This window comes from Hippocampus comes, unplaced genomic scaffold, assembly GCF_001891065.2.
Source record: "Hippocampus comes isolate QL1 unplaced genomic scaffold, H_comes_QL1_v1.1 scaffold89, whole genome shotgun sequence".
In the NCBI taxonomy this organism is placed as follows: Eukaryota; Metazoa; Chordata; class Actinopteri; order Syngnathiformes; family Syngnathidae; genus Hippocampus; species Hippocampus comes.
The window spans coordinates 324,239-338,861 of record NW_017806077.1 but is presented as its reverse complement, the minus strand read 5'-3'; the positions used below and the strand labels follow the sequence as shown (position 1 = coordinate 338,861).

The 14,623-nt window shown below is 48.3% G+C and overlaps 1 protein-coding gene across 1 annotated transcript in view; it reads right to left on the bottom strand.

Annotated features, from left to right (window-relative positions):
• The window catches only part of LOC109530768 (T-lymphoma invasion and metastasis-inducing protein 1-like), a 24,314-nt gene that overhangs the window by 5,057 nt on the left and 4,634 nt on the right, over nucleotides 1-14,623 (bottom strand). Inside the window, exons 4-20 of the mRNA XM_019894645.1 lie at nucleotides 13,436-13,696; nucleotides 12,821-13,045; nucleotides 11,474-11,659; nucleotides 9,743-9,889; nucleotides 9,585-9,659; nucleotides 9,295-9,465; nucleotides 8,157-8,261; nucleotides 7,831-7,912; nucleotides 7,318-7,404; nucleotides 6,259-6,471; nucleotides 5,727-5,824; nucleotides 3,052-3,234; nucleotides 2,152-2,220; nucleotides 1,298-1,423; nucleotides 1,125-1,233; nucleotides 339-518; nucleotides 21-96 (exon numbers count right to left, since the gene is read on the bottom strand). Of these exons, the coding sequence (XP_019750204.1) occupies nucleotides 21-96; nucleotides 339-518; nucleotides 1,125-1,233; nucleotides 1,298-1,423; nucleotides 2,152-2,220; nucleotides 3,052-3,234; nucleotides 5,727-5,824; nucleotides 6,259-6,471; nucleotides 7,318-7,404; nucleotides 7,831-7,912; nucleotides 8,157-8,261; nucleotides 9,295-9,465; nucleotides 9,585-9,659; nucleotides 9,743-9,889; nucleotides 11,474-11,659; nucleotides 12,821-13,045; nucleotides 13,436-13,696 (2,393 nt within the window). The remainder of the gene's footprint in view (nucleotides 1-20; nucleotides 97-338; nucleotides 519-1,124; nucleotides 1,234-1,297; nucleotides 1,424-2,151; nucleotides 2,221-3,051; nucleotides 3,235-5,726; nucleotides 5,825-6,258; nucleotides 6,472-7,317; nucleotides 7,405-7,830; nucleotides 7,913-8,156; nucleotides 8,262-9,294; nucleotides 9,466-9,584; nucleotides 9,660-9,742; nucleotides 9,890-11,473; nucleotides 11,660-12,820; nucleotides 13,046-13,435; nucleotides 13,697-14,623) is intronic.

The following is a 14,623-nucleotide window of genomic DNA, read 5'->3' as shown; positions in this document are numbered from 1 at the left end:
GGATGGGCTTGATCAGATACGACTCCAGCGTGGACGAATGCTGCTGCTTGGGGTTGCGCTCGTCCAAGAAAGCTTTGAAGTCGGGGTCGCTTTTGGCTGCAAAGATCATATCGAGGTCGCACCAGATGGGACATTTTAGCCCGTACCTTCACTTCCCTTTTTGGGCTTTTTGTGGAAATGACATTCTTTGGAATGAATCGCTAACACATTGACCACCCTACACTCGAACCCACTCTGACGTCTAAACTGCAATGCTAACCCAATCCCGTCTCGCCCTAACTCCAAAACTGTAACCCTAAACCCATCCCAGTGTCATCTTAACCTAACCCCGAACTTACCTCTTCGCTCTAAAACCCCGAGAGAAACCTGGTCGGTGAGCGAGTAGAGCTCCCTGAGCAGCAGAGGGTACTTGAGGACTCTCTGGATGGGCTTGATCAGATACGACTCCAGCGTGGACGAATGCTGCTGCTTGGGGTTGCGCTCGTCCAGGAAGGCTTTGAAGTCGGGGTCGCTTTTGGCTGCAAAGATCATACCGAGGTCGCACCAGATGGGACATTTTAGCCTGTACCTTCATTCGCTTCCCTTTTTGGGCTTTTTGTGGAAATGACATTCTTTGGAATGAATCGCTAACACATTGACCACCCTACACCCTAACCCACTCTGACGTCTAAACTGCGATGCTAACCCAATCCCGTCTCGCCCTAACTCCCAAAGTGTAAACCCTAAACCCATCCCAGTGTCATCTTAACCTAATCCCGAACCTACCTCTTCGCTCTAAAACCCCGAGAGAAACCAAACCAAACACAAACCGCCCTGAATCTCAAACCTAACCCTCAAAGTGTAACCCAAAACCCACTAATCTTTACTTGAAACCATCCTAACCCGAATCCCTTGACTGCCCTGAGAAAATTCTCCCCCCGAAAATAAGCCGCTCTTCGCCGCAGCCCGGTCGGTCTTTCAGCAGAACGTAACCGGCAGCAGGCAAGTATGCGGAGGTCAAAGGCACAAGCGCTGACAACCGCGTGCGGGAGATTAATGGCGGCTGTCGGCAGGCGGCAGATGGCCCCGCCGCTCTCAGCGCCGCCTCCTTTCGAGCAAAAAGGTGGAACGACAACTCCGCTCACCCTTAACGAGGACCTTGGGGACTTTGGTGTGGCTGGCGCAGAACGCGCTGTAGATCTTAAAGCGGTCGGCGTAGTAGAGGAAGGAGCCTCCCAGGGAGAACAGGATTTTCTGTCAGCGACGCACGGACGAGATGTTAGGCAGCTGCGAGTGTTGAACAAAATGCTGATCTTACTTTGAACTGGTCCACTCGCTCCAGCTTGTCCAGATCGGGGACCAGACGGGTTCCATCCTCCAGAGTCTTGAGGAATTCCACCTGGAACTGCACCATTTCTGGAAGATTTCCAAAGAGGACATCCAGCTGGAGGAACAAAAAGGAAGGTAGGTTGGTGTTAGACTGGTTGATTTGCTTTTGCGGGCCACATAAAATGACGTGGCGGGCCAGATCTGGCCCCCGGGTCTTGAGTTTGACACCTGCACTCAACGGGGAACATTTGCTGCCATTAACGGCTACAGACGTCAAAGATTCTTTTAAACTGGGCTGGCATTGAATGGGAGTTAATTAAAAAAAGAAAAAAAAAAACGCTACTAATGACGCGTGACACAAAATTCTCAACGGACACGGCCGACATTCTTCAGTGTATTGTGCTGTCATCCTCATTTCAACGCAGTTACGGTTGAGGTGTTAATATAAAAACCCTAACCGCCCCCGACCCCGTCACCCCCCACAAACAACTTTTTGACCGAGCGCCGCTGATGAAATCCGAATGAAAACATGAAATAGTAACAGGACGCGCTAGCAAATCCTCATCACAACGGCGCCATATAGTAGAGCTTTGCAGCAGATGGTGCAGCCAAGCAGCTCGCTTTCCAAGTAGCACATGCACGTGTAAAAAAAAAAAAACAACATCCCATCCTCCTCGCTTCTCTCATCGTTCGGCTCGCTCGTCCTCGCACAAAGCCGTTCGTCCGTCCTGCCATTACGCAACCCACTTCGACTCGCTTCAAGGCAGCGGCGCCCACGGATGCATTCGCATACATGGCGCGCGCACGCGCACGCACGCACGCACGCAAACGACACAAGCATACCTCATCTTGAGTGAGAAAGGACTCTTTCTGCAGCGGGCTTAAATATCTCCCGATGAGGCAGTTGAGGTCCTGAAGAAGAGAAAAGTTTGTGTTTTATTGAACTGACGAATGGATTGGTTGATTTATTGATTTGATTGATTGATTGGGGCTTCTTGAGCGCACGGGAATGCCAGAGAATTAGGGAACCCCGCAGAACGTCAAGTGACATGCACAAATGCACTCATATGGACAGAGAGGTGTACCTAAAGAAGTGGCTGGTGAGTGTTGCGTCATGATTGTTGTTTTTTTTGGGGTTTTTTTTTTTTACTACAGTGATTAAATTGTTACATTTGGATTGATAATAAATACACCACAATAACTCAATAAATCCAGTCATAAAAAAAAAAAATACAATTTTAGAAGAACAACCACCACATTCAAGAACAATTATTGTAAATATTGTAGCGCATATTGTAATAATAATAATAATAATAATAGACTTGTGGCCAAAATATAGTTGGATGTATTGTCATACAAAAATAACATTCAATAAACCCAAAATTGGTAAATTGTTCAAACTAATAAATCTAAAATGATGAAATCTTAACTATTGTTGTATATGTTGTGCCATACAAAAATGTAATGATACTTAATACATCCAATGGCAAATATTGCAATAAAAATAGAAAGATATTCAACAAATTCGCCTCAATTGAAGTCAGTGACACAAAGCAACGTCGCCGCATTCTGCCCAAGCAATATCGATCGCGCACGATGAGATGAAACCGACACGTCGGCTCGATCGAGCCCGCTCATACGGACACGAAACACGACAACGGAGGAATGGCCCGACGGCATTCGCCCCTCTCGGGACGACACTCATCTGCAAACGTCAACCAAGAACGACGCTGGGATACTGACTTTGACGTAAGTGCGCTCCGTCTCCACCAGCTCGCTGATGACTTTGCGCAACTTGTCGGCGTCCGAGAGCTGCCGGAGCGCCGGCGGGAAAGGCGAGTCCGGGCTGGGCGAGGACGAGGACGCGCACTCCGGGGGATTCATGTCATAGAGGCTGCGGCAGAAGGCCGACACTTGCTCTGTGTTCTGAGTCACAACAGAAAAAAAAAAAATCAATCAATCAATCAATCATCTTCCATATATATGTATGTGAGTGTGTCATAACAATTGCTGCGTCGTGACTCATCTCATGCTATCATCAAAATAATCCGCATAATATACGGGGGGTTGCCATGGGAACTAACCCTGATGTGCATTACACTGTAATTTGGGGGTGCAAAAATAGATAAGCCCCCCCCCAACACTGGGTGAACAATGCACAACAGCTCTGTGGCTTACTTTGACTTCGTTTAGGCTTCCTGGAACTGTTTTGAGGGGGCGGTCCTGTCACCAGCGTTCACCCCACCCTCAAGATTACTGGCGCTCGGCAAGCAAGGTTTATGCGGTTTCATATTAGGGTTTCAAGCCTTGGGATAGGGTGTCCACTTTGGGTTTTTGTGCCTGATTTCAAATGATCGTTTTTGAAGCCGGGATAGTGCTCAAACAAGGAGTAAGGTTTTAAACCTGGTTTAGAGTTTTTAAATTGGGATTTCAAGACTCGTTTCGGGTTTTGAATTAGGGTTTCAAAACAAATTTATGGGTTTGAGACTGGGGTTTCCACCAATGGTTCTAACTTCAAAAAAGGGTTTCAAGACAGTGTTATGGTTTCAAATGAGTGTTTCAAGCCACTCTGAGGATTTCAAATTCATCTCAAATTTGTGCTTTCTAATGAAAGCCTCGTTTGAAAATTGCCGTTGTCAGCAAGGGCTCCAAATACTTTTGAAGAGTCCAACAAATGGTTACAGTTTTGAATTAGGGTTTCAAGCCCAGGGTTAGGGTTTCAAATTTGTCTCTGAAGCCAGGTTTCAGGTTTGGAACAAATCTCACAAATGAACTCATTCAATGCCGGCCCAGTACAACTAAAATTATTGACGTCTCTAGCCGTCAATGGCAGTCAATGAAAAAAATAACAGGCACCGTGCACACACACAAGTGCAGCACACGCATCTTGCCAAACGCGCGGCCAAACAATGAGGAAAAGCGACAAGACAAGGTTGGAGCCAGCTCACCAGCTGAAGCATGTCAAAGAGCGAGTCGCACGAGCGCTTCCTGGGCTGAGTCCACTTCAGCGAGGACATGGCCGCATGGACGCAGACGCCACACTTTTTTCCGCTTTTTTTTTTTTAATGGAGGTGGACTTTCCGCATGACTGCCGTGGCGCACGAGTCCATCTCGTCTCCGATCGGGAGGAGGAAATAAAAAAAAAAAAAGCGAGGTGAAGGGATGAGTCGGGAAGATGCTCGGCTGCCTCCTCGCCGGTTAACTTGCGTCTCCTTTCCGCGTGCTGCGCTTCTGCGCTCCTCGTCGTCGCTCAGCAAGTGTGCTCGTGCGAGGGAAACGAGCGAGGAAGGTGTGTGTGTGTGCGTGGGATGGGGGGGGGTTGTGAATGCCGAGTTTCAGGAGTGGGAGGGTGCGGAGCTACAAGGGAGGGCTTCAAGCAGAGACAAAGTGCAAGAAAATCTGAACCTGGAGGTTTTTTGGGCTGAACCTAATTCATCCAAAACACCAAAATGCTCTTCTCCGACGGGGGCTCTTGGCTTTCAAATGAGAGCTTCAGACAAAAGTTGCGGATTCAAGCAGTTTCAAGGAAGAACGGGAGGGGACGTCGCAATCCACAGGGGGCTGGTCTCCACTTGGCCGCAGGCTGCCAAGTACGAACTGCAGCTGATCAGGTTCTCAACCTGAAATCGGCTTTTGTCTCTCGGCAAGCCTCGTTGCGAACAAAGTGACCAGGTTGAAAATGTTCCGCCCACTGCCGTCGGTGAAAACCTCAGCGTGGGTGAAACGGCACCAAATGTTGCGTCCAGGCTGGCCGGGAGCGAGCGAGGTGCCAGTTCGCACTCGCTTCCGCGCCAGAACAAAACAGTGCGACGTGTCCTTTCGGCCGGCTTTCCGTTTTCTGCCTTCCCATCGCGGCGCTCGTGTTTTATAATCACAGCAAACGGGAATCGAAACACCAAAGCATTTAAGGGTTGCCGCCGCCAAATGCTTCACCTTGAGCCAAACGAGCACTCGGTCAGGCCGTCAAAAATTGCGCGCGGGTCCAATCGCCCAATGTGACATCCAGGTCGGAGACTTAGTGTGTGTGTGTGTGTGTGTGTGTGTGTGTGTGTGTGTGTGTGTGTGTGTGTGTGTGTGTGCGTGTTTGATATTGATTGACCAAGAAATGTCAATCAATATTTCGTTTTTTACTTAGGTTTTCAATGCTCCACAGGATTTCCTGGGGGCAACGGTTTTATTTGCTGTAATCTTTTATTTCCCCACTTCCTGTTATGATGGGAATTTTATTTTGAAGGCATGAGGAAAAGGAAAATGGCTGATTTGATGCTACCATGACAGCACACAGCAATGCGGTTTTGTCCTCACATAGCGGAAATGGCTGAGCTGCAGATTTCCCCGATGGAGCCAACACGAGAACCAGAGAAGAAGAAGAGCCCCCCCACCCCCGTCCCCCAATGCGGCGGGTGACGTTTTCTGACCTTGCTGCACTCCAAGTGGCCGAAGATCTCAGAGTCGTCGTCCAAGCTCTCTCCCGAGCTCTCCAGCAGCAGCCCAGCGCTGTCGTCCAGGATTTCCTCTGCCATCCGCACATGCCCACACACACACACAAATACACGACACAATATGTTGGATGCGCTGCAAAGTCGTCAAAACGAAGCTTTGAAAGGCTATTGAGGGTTTGAAGCCCAGGTCAGAGGTTCAGGGGTAGGGCTGTGAGCTTGGGTAGGGTTTCAAAAAAAAATTTGGGTTCAAATTTGGGCTCCAAACCAGGCTTAGGGTTTCAAACAAAGGTTTGAAGCCAGAGTTTCCAAGTTCGGGTTTCCGGTTTTACAGTCAACTTGCATCAGGGCCAGAAACAACCCATGGGCGTTTGCGTGCACCCTGTTTTGTAACGTGTGCCCCCCACAGGCCTGGAGTGGAACAGCATTGCCCGGGACGGCATGACTCCCGACGTGTCAGACGAACATGTTCAGGAATATTTGCCCTCGTCGTTTGTCCACGACGGGTCACCTTGGCTCTGGGAGAAGATGTCCGTGTACGGGTCATCGGCGGCGTCGGAGCGCCGCGGCGGCAGGAAGCATAGCTGGCGGCGCTCCAGCGGCGGCAGCGTGCTGACGGTCAACGCCAGCGACGACAGCGAAAAGGCCGCCTTCATGTCGGAGAAATCCAGGCTGTGGGCCTCCTTCCCATTCAGCTCCAGGATCTCGTCGCCCGCGTTCAGACCTGACCAAGTCCACACACACAAGATTTACATCACCCAGTTTAAGGTTTCAAAGGAGGACTAGCTACGATTCCATATGAGGTTTGGAAACCTGGACTTGGGGTTCAAATTCAGGTTTCAAGCCAAGGTTAGGTTTTCAAGACTGGCTTTGGACTTCACAGTTTCAAGCCAAGTAGGGTTTCGAGCCTGCGACGGGGTTTCAAATCAAGCCTTCAAATACAGGTTACAATTTCACACATTGGTGGTTCATATTAGGGTGTCAAGTCATGGTTAAGGTTTCAAGTCAGGATTCAAAGGCAAGGTTGGGGTTTCAAGTCAGGATTTGGATTTCAAATGAGTTTGAAGCCAGTGCTGGTGTTTCAGGGAAAGGGTTTCAAAAGAGAGCTCAAGGCCAAGGTTAAGGTATTAAATGAGTGGTTCACGATTGGGTTACGGTTTGAAATCAGGGTGAGGATTCAAAATTGGGGATTGAAACCGGGGCTAGAGAAAAGGCTTCAAATGGGTTTGCAGCCGAGGTTAGGGTTTTAAGACTGGGATGGGGTTTCAAATTAAGCTTTTAAAAATGGGTTTTAAACTTCATATTAGGGTTCGATATTAGGCTTTCAATTTAGGGTTTAAACTCAGGTTAGGGTTTCAAATTAGGATTTGAAGACAAATTCGATTTTCAAACCAGTTTCGAGTTTCAAATTCACGCTTCAAGCCGAGGTCAGGTTTCCAAGCTTGGGATAGGGTATCAAATAAGGGCTTTCAATCTCGTGCTCTCTTCCATCAAAGCCGCTCTGCGTTTTGAACAAGCACACTCGTATAAACGTGCCGGTGCTGCAAGAAGCGGCGTTAATGCGACAGACCTTTGGCAAAGGCGAGCCCGCCCGCCCTCACGTCGGTGATGTAAAGCTGCTGCACTCGGTCCTCCTCCACCACCGAGATGGAGAAACCTGCACGAGGAGGGAGGAGGGAGGGGGGAGAGCGCCCGCTTACATAAAACACTCGAGGCCGCAGCGACAAGCGGCAACACAATGGAAAGCCATTGGTGAGATTTCGCAATGACTCCACATTTTTTAGCATTGGCCTCGCCTATAAAACCAAAACAGTGATGTGCTGTACAACAAATCGGATTTTGTTCAATCTAATCCCGCTTCATATCTTGCTTGTGTTTGTCACAATAAGAGGACCTTAAAAAAAGAAGCGTATATCAAATCGCAGTCGCCACAGTGAGGAAACAAAAATGGATCCTTCCCGGCCGGCCCTCACGTGGGCGAGTTCCGAATCCATCCGAATCGGTTACGGCGCACGCACACATTCGGAAATCGGCTGAGCGCCGGCGGACAAAAGAGACTTTGAGAAGTGAAGTGTTTCCTTACCATAACCGATCATGCACGACTCATCTCGGTCAAACTGGACCACTTTTGTTATCTTGGAGCAGAGTTCGATCTCTTTGTAAAGCTGTTTGGAAACAACACAGGCAACACAAGTTGGGATCGCAAACGCCGATCACAATGTCCGATTGGGACAGTGTTTCAAATTAAGAGGGCCAAGGTAAAATTAGCGTTCCAAATTTGGGTGTGAAGTCGGGTAGGGGATTCCAAACCTGGATTCGGGTTTCAATTTAAGTTTCGGGAGACGAGACTGGAGTTAGCGCGAGTAGCCGTCAAAAGTAGCGCTGAAGTTCCAACCAGTGGACACATACCAGGTCACACACGTCCTCCTCCGGTTTGGGGATGTAAAACTGCACTCGGTTGTCGATGAGGAACTTGAGCCGAAGGTAGTGCTTGGTGGGATCCAGCTGGTGGGCCTGCGCGTGGTCACACGGCCATGAAAGTTCATCACCCCACAATGTATCCCAAGGCCATCGTGACCTGCCGCGTGCTTCTGGGCGGCAAAAACTGTATTTGTCTGACTGCTAATTCTGAACGGAAACGGAGAGCGTAAACGGCACGAAGGATGAATTTACATGTTGGGAGTTAATGGGCTCAATTAACGGACTTTTCTGCGGAACTGAATTGACGCTAAATCAGATAGCGCACTCTCGAGACGATGTTAGCTAGCGGGCTCGCCATTATGTTTTGCTAAAAGGCCCTGAGACACATCAACTAAACTTTTTAGGCATTCGCAAGCCCGATGATGGAAGTTTGGGTTTCCGTTCTGTCCCTTTACAAGTGGCTACTTTGCAGCCTTGCGATCTTCACAGTACTATTTACAGCTACGGCTGGGGGGGAGGCAAACTAGCTACTATGTCAACCACCAAAAGTGGTCGATACAAAGGTTTCTGCCTCGAAATTATAAGTCATTTTAAAACCATATTTGGAAGGAGATGTCCATGGAGCAAAAGTCAAAAATTAAAAAGATGATTTGAAGATTTGAAGTCACTTTAAACTAAAAAAAATAATAATAATTAAAAAAAATTGCTTCTCCAGCTAAGTTTTTTTTGTTTTTTTACGGAAACAGAAAAAAAAAAAGAGACCTTTTGTAGTTTAACTGGCAGCGCAAAAGCGAACACCAATTTGTCCTCACTTGGCGTTTTGCCCTGGCAAATGATGTTAACCAACATTATGAAGAGGTCGAAATTGGGGTGCCCGCGTCCGGTCCTAAGGAGCCCCTCTCCAGCCTGTTTTTCGATGTCTCCCTCTTCCAACACACCCGAATCCAACGATGGGCTCATCAGCAAGCTTTGCAGAAACCTGATGAATGATCCTCGGCGTTTGAATCGGGTGTGTTGCAGGATGGGGACGTCTCCAATGGGCTGATGGCGGCCCTCGAGGACCGGACCCGGTCTACATCATGTCCGCAAAAGTACTCGGCAGTATATGTCATGAACGGTGGCAAACCTTGCAAATGGTTTCCAGCACGCACAGCGCCGACTCGCCGGGCTGGATGATGCTCAGCACCGGCTGGTCGTTGGGCAAACACACCCATGATGGGGTGACGTGGTCGGGCACCCAAACGTCACTCTCCGCGCCGGGCCGGGAAACGCTCTTCCCGGATGCTTCTTCGCTCGACTGCAAGGGGAGGCGCAAAAGTCACATGACTTGAGTCGATTCTGACCATTGCTGCCAATTTTAGGACTAAAACGTCTCCCGACTTTGACTTGATAGTTGGAAAAAAAACCTCTCCTTACATGGTGCTCCTTTGCCGACTCAGCATATATTCCATCTGCAGTCCTTTTCACGAGCTCTTCTCCGTCTGCAAAGACCTGCAAAAAAAAAAACAAAAAACAGCAAGATATTGTCAAGCAATCAGAAGAGGTGAAAACAAAGCATACGGCCTGACGCCAACCTGGTTGATGCTGGGGTGGGCTCTGCTCTTCTTCTTGGAGTTGGTGTCCAGACCCCAGAGGGACGAGAAGCGGCTCTTGCGTTTGCTGCACGAGCGCGACATGGCGTGCGCCCGTCGCCTCACGCCGCTCTCCGTGCGAGCCGCCACCTGAGAGAACCACCACAAAAAAAAAGTCACTTCAAGGCTCTTTCCCTGCCACCAACGTTTAACGTAGAGTTGAAGCCAGACAGGCAGAACGCTGGCTTCCACATAACAAAGGGAAATCAAGAAACCTTGTCATCTTGGCAAGAAAAAAAGAAACCAAATGCTGGCCGTCTTCCACTGTTGTCTTTTGTTTACTGCCAGGCCTTCTTGATTGCTGAATTCATTGGCGCTTTACGCCACAGCTATCATCGCCATCCCCCGCCCCCCCCCTGTGGTGGAAACACCACAAGCCCCATCGAGATGCAACAAGGAGCTCAAATCAGCTGAACCGAATCGTTTTGGCCTGCTGGAATCGAGGCCAAACTGGGGCAAAAATTCAAAGAGCCAAACGGCGCCTACGGGAAGCCTAAAATGCGCAATTGCGGCTATTCCCGGACAGGGAGAACGGACTGAATGGGAAACGTGTGGGAGAGGCCAAGAAAAAAAAAAAAACAAAAAAAAAAATAAAACATACAAATATGAATCTCCCACACGGCTTGTTTGTAGTCGTTCAAACAGCCGCCCGCTTGGCAACGCCAGCAGGGATGTTTTCCCGGATTGGCTACTTTTAGCTGCGGGGTCATGTGACCCCGGCACAACCGTGGGAGTGCACAACACAATCTCCAAACTGAAGGCACGGCATCAAAATAACAGCGCCAACTTGTTTTATTCTTTTGTTCGGAAATGACTCATTAATATTGATGACATGTAACGCATTCATTCAGGAAATGTTGCTCCTTAGGATTCACCGACCTGCGCCGGAAGTATTCAAAACTCGTTCAATGCCAAGGACGATTTTTCATGTTTTTTTTTTTTTTTTAAGAATCCAAGCATTCAGTACCAGGTACATCTTTGTGGTTTTATTTTTATTTTTTTGCGGTAAAGAAAATGGGATGGCACTTAATGAGTTAAAATTGTGTGCAAGTATTTCATATGTTATAATATTGTAAAAATAATAATAATAATTGTGTGGACCCCCGTTATTTGCGGGAGATGGGGGGGCCGGCCCGTGAATGGTGAAAATCAGCATATAACCATTCTATTTACGGTATACTGGTAAGTAAATATTAAAAATAAGATGATTGTAGTAATAACAATTATTAGTTCTTAATATGATTAGTAGAATTAGTAGCACGCAATGCCAATATTCAAACATTTTCTAGATTCATTTTTTTAAACTTGATTCGCATCCTTTTAAATTGGGTCACAAAGGGCTCGTAGACATTAAATACATTCAAAATCAAATTTATGTTCGGTTATGCCACTACTGTGCATTCATAATGAATAAATGGCCATCAGAACAAGTCTCATTCATAATAAAGGCACACTCATGATTTTCAATTACAACAAAAAAGTGTTCTGACCTCATTCTCCAACGGAATCTCCCCCCCAAAAATCTTACGATTAAATCCTTAGGTCGTGTTTTCCAAAACACCCAACTTCCCTTTTAGAGATAAGCACAGAGTCCAAATGCACAAGTGCGACATTGGCCAAATGATTACGCGAGGACGGGCGGGCGGGCGCGCGCGCGGGCCACAGCTGCCTTACCAGCGCGTGGAAGGACGAGACGGAGAAGATGCCCAGGCGGCCCATGGCCAGCTTGGTCGGGCGCGAGGCGAAGGCCAGCAGGCGCTTGGGGTTGGGCAGCTCGCCGCCCTGCAGGCTGGCCAGGTAGCAGCGGAAGCGGAACAGGTCCATGTGGAACTGCTCCAGGTTCTGCTCCCACAAGAAGATCTGCCGGACGACACCGAGAAGCGTTGAGCCGCGCCCGCTTTCGCAAGCTTACTGGGCCAGCGGAGCGACGGCTCACGCTCCGGCCCGGTTCTGGCCGACTCCATTTGGGAGAGGGGAGCCGACGGCGGCTGCCAAGACGGCGACAATGCCGCCGCGCATTCCATTGGCTGCCGCTCTTTCATGCCTTTTATCTATTGGCTTGGGCACAATGGCAACCCTGACACCGACCCAAACAGAACCGCCCCCGATCGGGCTCTATCTAACGGGCCCGACAAAGACCACTTGATCGCCCGTGAAGGACAATTCATTCGTATGGAGAGAGGGAGAGGCAGGAATGAGGGGGAACGCTGCCAACTACGTGCTGGGATAGACACTCGCTGGCCACAATATTAGGAACACCGCTGCAAACTCAAACAGGGACAAATCAATTCATACCTCCGACCGTCCAAATATTTTGGGTGGATGTCATTTACACTGCATGGGTGGACCTAATAAAAAAGGACTTTTATTGATTTATTTTTTTTTTGCAGTTCAATTGAATTCCTCCAATGTAAAAATAGCAAGCGCGCTTCCTTGCAGTGATAAAGATTCGTTTCACATCAATTCTGGTCTTTGCAAAGAGAAGTTGAACAGGCGGAGGCACTTTTTTGTTGTTGTTGTTTTTGCCTAACAGTCTCATTAATTCTTTTTCAGAAAGTGAAACATCAGCAGCTTGTCTTGTGTACCTAATAAAAGAACCTTTGCTTTCTTTTCTTTTTGCAGTTCAACTGAATTCCTCCGATTAAAAAAAAAGAGCAACCACGCATCAATGGCTGTGTGAAACATCAATTGTTTTCTTTTTTAGAAAGTACAACATCTCAATAGTGTGTCTTCTCTTTTGGGCAAGTGCAACTTCAGCGGTCAATTTTCTTTTTAGGAAGAAAGGGCATCACCAGTAGTTTGTCTTCTTTTGAGGAAAGTACATATTGATAGCTTGTCTTTTTTGGGGGCAGTGGGGGGGGGGGGGTTAAGTCTAACATCAATAGTTTGTCTTCTTTCAAAGTAGTCACACTCTGAATAATTCTGCCCCCGTGTGGGGAAAAAAAAAATCTATTTGAATCTATCCGTCCATCCATAATCCGAACCGCTGATCATGTTCCTACAAAACCTCGGGCGGCGCACCTGATCCAGGATGGTCTTCCTTTTCTTGGCGTCGCTGACGGCGGCCAGCTGCATGTCGCCCATCTTCTTCATCTTCTCGTCCATGTCGATCTTCTGCTCCAGCTTTTTGATTTCGGCGCGCACCAGGCGCACCGTGTCCTCGCGCCGGTGCTGCCGGGCGACGGCGCTGGCGCACGCAGAGTGGATGGCCGTGATCCAGTTCTCCAGCTCCGTCTGGCTGCACGTCTGCGCGGCCCCCCCCCCAAAAAAAAATAAAATGTCAAGTGCTCAAGGCAGACCTGTTGAATAATCGCTCCATTTTATTTTATCGAACGTTTATCGTAGCGGGTAAAAGCTTCGTACGATAGAAAAGCTCTTTCAGAAGCAGGGGGAGTGAGGCTACCCCATTCTATGGTTTTGATGTTCCTTCACGAACTGTCGGGGGTTGGAAAAAAACGATCTGCTACACTTGCAGTTGCATTTGGTGCATGAGCCCCAGGGGTGGGGTGCTCGTCCGTACCACCGCCCCCCTCGCACATCACACTGGCTAGCGCCATCTAGCTTTGTAAGGTCTGACGCTCGCTATGTGTCCCGATACTTTTGTCCACACCCGAAGGGCTCAATCAACCGTCTGACCTGGAACAAGAAGGCATCTCCCAGCGAGTTGCTGAGGCAGAACACAAAGTCCTTTTTGGGGTGCTCGGGGACCGCCTGCACGATGCTGTTGTCCGCCCAGATGGCGTACTTGGGGACGCTGCTGTTGTCGATGCCCGAGCGGCCGTCCGTCTCGTAGAAGAACAGAGTGCAGCCTGAGCGGGGGGGGAGGGAGCCGAGAGAAATTGATGAGACGCAACAAGTTGCATTCTGCTCTCCAGGGGCCGAATGTGAGAAGTGCAGCTCGGCAGAAAAAACAAAGACAAAAACAAAGAACTGCCTATTAGTGTACAGCGAACCCTCATTAATTGCGGTGGATATGTTCCACGGTACAGTGAAACTCCTCTAAAACGAAACCTACATGGGCGAAAATACCCCCTAGTGTGAAAAAATGTTCATGCATGAAAGCCATTCCCACTTTTCTGCTCGCCCTACGACGAAAAATCCCCATGTTCCGTCATAGGAAATCTTTTTCTCTGCACTTGCCTAGCGACGAGATTCACTACAAGGAAAACAAGCCTCCCGCAAAAGTCTAATCCAACAGCGATCTCGACTGCTTAGTTCGGAAACGGCAACAGCAACCACCACACTGGTTTATACATGACTTTTTAAAACCAACAAAGTGGAGTGATTAATGTATAATAATTGTATGTTAATGTTAAACAATATCAAATAAGTGTACGCTCATATTTATGCACGATGTACAGTATTGGAATAAAAATAAAGAGTACACATATACATTTTGTGTGTGTGTGTGTGTGTGTTTACATCTGAGATCAAATTTGCTACAGTGAAAAACCACCTGTTGTGAAAAATTTCTTGCTGCAAACATGATTTCGTTGTCGAGGAGTTTCACAGTAGCAATTTTGTCATTTGTCATTGCGGACATCAAAAATAAGTGCCAATGGATGCATCACTCCTTGGTCCCTCACTGATGGAAGTTTCACCCCATCTACGTTTGACCTGTTGATATGTAAATTACGGCCGGCCTTCCATCTCCCTTTCCAAGCAATTTATGTCGCCAAACGTCGTCTTTTCAAACGGCACCTCACACATTCTTTGGCGATCGCGAAAAGGACTAAAATCATCACTCGAAGCTACTGACCCGGTTGCCTTTGTGAAATGACATGTCAGGGTTCGATCACCAGCGGCGCAATCTGAGCTTTCGCC